General features: G+C 50.1%; 1 protein-coding gene across 1 annotated transcript in view; it reads left to right on the plus strand.

Annotated features, from left to right (window-relative positions):
* Positions 1-7: 7 nt before the first annotated feature.
* The window catches only part of STK11IP (serine/threonine kinase 11 interacting protein), a gene marked incomplete at its 5' end in the record, with an annotated part of 18,037 nt that continues 14,360 nt past the window's right edge, over positions 8-3,684 (plus strand). The window contains 4 exons of the mRNA XM_009874369.1: positions 8-55; positions 2,122-2,196; positions 2,495-2,590; positions 3,536-3,643. Coding sequence (XP_009872671.1) covers positions 8-55; positions 2,122-2,196; positions 2,495-2,590; positions 3,536-3,643 — 327 coding nt within the window. The remainder of the gene's footprint in view (positions 56-2,121; positions 2,197-2,494; positions 2,591-3,535; positions 3,644-3,684) is intronic.

The raw sequence follows: 3,684 nt of genomic DNA on the forward strand, positions 1-3,684 counted from the left end.
CATCCTCCAGGCGCAGTTCCTCTTCGATGTCCTGCAGAAGACTCACTCCCTGAAGGTCTGTACCTGCCTGGCCGGGGCATGAGGGGCCGAGGGTGCCGCAGGGCCAGCCAGTGGGGGTGGCAGATGCAGCGTGTCCCCCTTCGGCACCTGTTGACCCCGTCCGATGTGCGGGCTGCATGTGTCGGGCAGCTCCCGCAGGGCTGTCGCACGGAGTCATAGTTCAGCATCGCAGTGGGCAGCTGCTTCATTTCAGGTCACTGGAACGGGTTGCCCAGAGAGGTTGTGGATGCTTCATCCCTGGAAGTGTTCAAGGCCACGTTGGACAGAACTTTGAGCAACCTGATGCAGTGGGAGGTGTCCGTGCCCGTGGCAGGGGGGGTGGAACTGGGGGATCTTTAAGGTCCCTTCCAACCCATACGAGTCCATGATTCTGTGATCAGCCATCCAACTCAGCGGAAGGTTTTTCAGAGTTAAAAACAGGGGCAGCAGGGGTTTTGACCTTGGTAAGGTGTTGACATTGCTGGGAAACAATTATTTCCTGAAATGCTTGAGCAATTCATTCAGTGTCTGGCAGCTGAGCACAGCAAAGTGCTCCCTGAGTGACGATTGATCTGCACAAGGCAGCAGAGCCTGGGATGTTTGAGCAGAGCAGTCAGACCTTGTGCACACCCACTACTCTGAGACCTCTACTCCTTATTTTTGAATTTTGCATGCTTCTGCCTGGACAGTGGTTCTGGCTGATTTGTTTCACAGCGTGACATATTGCTACTAATGTGTCCTCATTAATTTTAAGAAGACTGATGAAGATAAAAGTACGGAGCCAGGGATTCTTCAGGGGGCCTTTTGAAAAGTAGCAAGTGTTACAAGACTGTACATGATTATATGTAGCACTGGGGCACTGTTAGGAGGGTAGCAGAAGTGAAATGGGCCTGAAAAGTTAGGAGGAATTAACAACTGTTCTTAGGTTCCACAGTGGTGCTCAGAAGGTGTTGTGACCAAGCACTATGGCCTGTGCTGAGAGTGTTGTGGTGAATGTTCATGTTAACTGAAAAATTTTCTCTTTCTATAACAAGCATATAAGGGGAAACTACCCATTCTGGTGCAGTAACTGATTTCCTTGAAGAAACAACTGATTTCTATCAGTCTGAAGACAATGGAGTGAGAGGAGACAACCAGGACACAGAGCAAGGGTGGCATCTGAAATAAACTTTGCTAAAGTTGATTGTCAGAGCTTCCCAACGCAAAATTCCCCTGCAAACGGTCCAGTTCAACGTGCTGCATTGGTGCTGGCAGGCAGTGGGCAGTGATTCATCGCTGTCAGAGCTGTAACTGAGGGAGCAGGAGTGCTGATGAGGCCTTGGGGTGTCTGTTCTGCACCTGATGAGTCACTTCTGCCTCAACATGGATGTAGCTGGCAGAGCTGGGCTCTGCAGTTGTACTCTCGTGTCCGCAGTGGAAGCGTTAACTACTTCATTACTCTCTTTGTCTTAAATACTATTTATGTGCTGTCTGTAGAAAGCATAAGAACCTGGATTTAATAAAGTACTTTGTGGTACGTGAACACAGCCTAACTACCCTGCGGTGAACGAGCCTGTCGCTGCATTACAGAATGCAAAAGGGGAGGTTTGTAGGTGCCTAAGGCTAACTGTGTCTCGGGGAGCAGCTCTATTTTCCATCGTATCTGCTTGTGATTTGCCTTATTTGGCCTGTTCTGGTGAAATGCACACGCATGCCTCCCACCAGTGTGCTAGTTCAGCTCGGTTGCTCGATAAACAGAGCTCCAGCACTTAGACTGGTCTTTATTTAGGAGACTTATTAGTGGTGGATGATCCAGCTGTCAGGCCTCGCTGGGGTTCTGAAAGTGGTGAAGCCATGGTGGGGAAGGAGAAGAAAAGGAGCTCTGTAGTCTGGCAGGCTGTGATCTCGTGCTGGCTAACATGCGCTTCTCTTTGACCTCTGTTGAGCTGTGGGGCCAGGAGACCGTGCTGATAACAGCGTCGGGGGAGAGCTTGGTACTGAACACATGAGCTGCAGGCGGGGCCGCAGTCGGTGTGTCAGGAGGGCGGTTTTGCAGCACAAATCGAGCTTGACATGAGACTTCTTTTCTGATTTTTTTTCTAGCTCGTTCATGTTCCAAACTGTGTTTTGCAATCTGCTGTGAAGATCTTCCCTTTCAAGTCCCTCCGGCATCTGGAGGTAAGTATAGGAGGCAGAACCGGCGTTGAGTCTTGCTCGTTGGCTTTTCTTGACTGAGTTTTGTGGTTGCAGGATGCCTCTGCTCCTGAAGCTTCTGTGGCCTCACTGAAAGGCCGAGTCTAAACCTGCAACACTTGTTGGGATGAAGCTCAGATATGAGCAAAGACTGGAGCATTTGGGGTGGAGGCTCCAGCGGGGAAATAGGAGACCCCTTGCAGAGATGGGCCTGGGATGGCAGCTGCTCTTACCCTGTAATATCTTTATGTATGTTGTCCTTACTTTCTCATCACTTCTGCAGTTGAGGTCTGTCCCTCCCCACTGCCTCCGGGGACTGCGATTTGTCTATTCTCAGCTGGAATCACTAACCTGTTGCAAGTGTATCAGTACATTGGAGGTGAGTGTCTCTGTGCTGCTTGTGGGGAAAATTGCAGGAGGAAGGCTGTCTTGATCCTACAGCCCTTCACACAGGGAAGATGTAGAAGACAGTGTTAGCCATCTTGTCAGTCCATATGGCTTTTTCTCTCTTCCTCATTCTCGGGAATGTCAGTCCTAATCCTGACTCAGACAGCATTGAAGTTTATTCCCTGGTTGGATATGCATGTGCTCTCTAGTCTCCTCTTCAGCTGCTTGAGAATTCCTGGCTCCGGTCAATATTTGTATCAGCTGGATCTGACCGTTCTGTCTCTCTGGCTGTTGTCACATTCAGAGGCCTGCAGCTGGTCAAGGTTTATTTCGTCGTATTTCAGCAGCCTTGAATTAGAGAGGATTGTCAGGGGGAATGCTGTGCTCCAGTGTCTTACCTGCACTGGTGCCCACCAGGATTCTGAGACCTGAAGGCAAGCTCCAGCCAGGGAGAACTGAGCAGGGGGGGCTATGCTGGCTGTGTGGGGCTCTGGGCTTCTGTCTGTGGCACAGAAGCAGCTGCCTCCTGGGGAGCAGGGGCTGCTGCTTTGAGAGCTTCTTTTGTCTTCCAGAGCACAAGATTTTTGGCCAGGGCGTGATATAACTTCTGCTTTGATGGAGATCTGAAAAAGGTTTTGTTAGTGTGAATCTTTGTACTTAGTGTTTATAGTCTGTGAATTGTAAAGCCCCAGGTTAACTATTGCCACCTGAGTGCAGGAAGCAAAAGCATCTCCCTTTCCTTCTAAATAGCCAGCTGTGGAATTCCCACCACCTCCAAATACTTGAATTAGTGACATGAAAGTCGTTGCCCCTCTAGGCAAGGCAGGGTCTGTAATGCACGTGGTGCCAGCCTTCTTCTAGGCTAATTGTTCCGTGTTCATCTGCTGTTACTGTAACAGCTAGTGCTCACCAAGGAATGGCTCCTTGCTTCTTCTAGGAAATCATTTCAGCATGTGGTGGAGATCTGAGCTGTGCTCTCCCGTGGTTGGAACTGCAGACTGTGAACTTCAGCTATAACTCGATCACTGCCTTGGATGACTCACTGGTGAGTGGGGCATCCTTCCTGAGGGAACGGGAGGCGATGAG

Source organism: Apaloderma vittatum, unplaced genomic scaffold (genome assembly GCF_000703405.1).
Source record: "Apaloderma vittatum isolate BGI_N311 unplaced genomic scaffold, ASM70340v1 scaffold16328, whole genome shotgun sequence".
NCBI classification, from domain to species: domain Eukaryota; kingdom Metazoa; phylum Chordata; class Aves; order Trogoniformes; family Trogonidae; genus Apaloderma; species Apaloderma vittatum.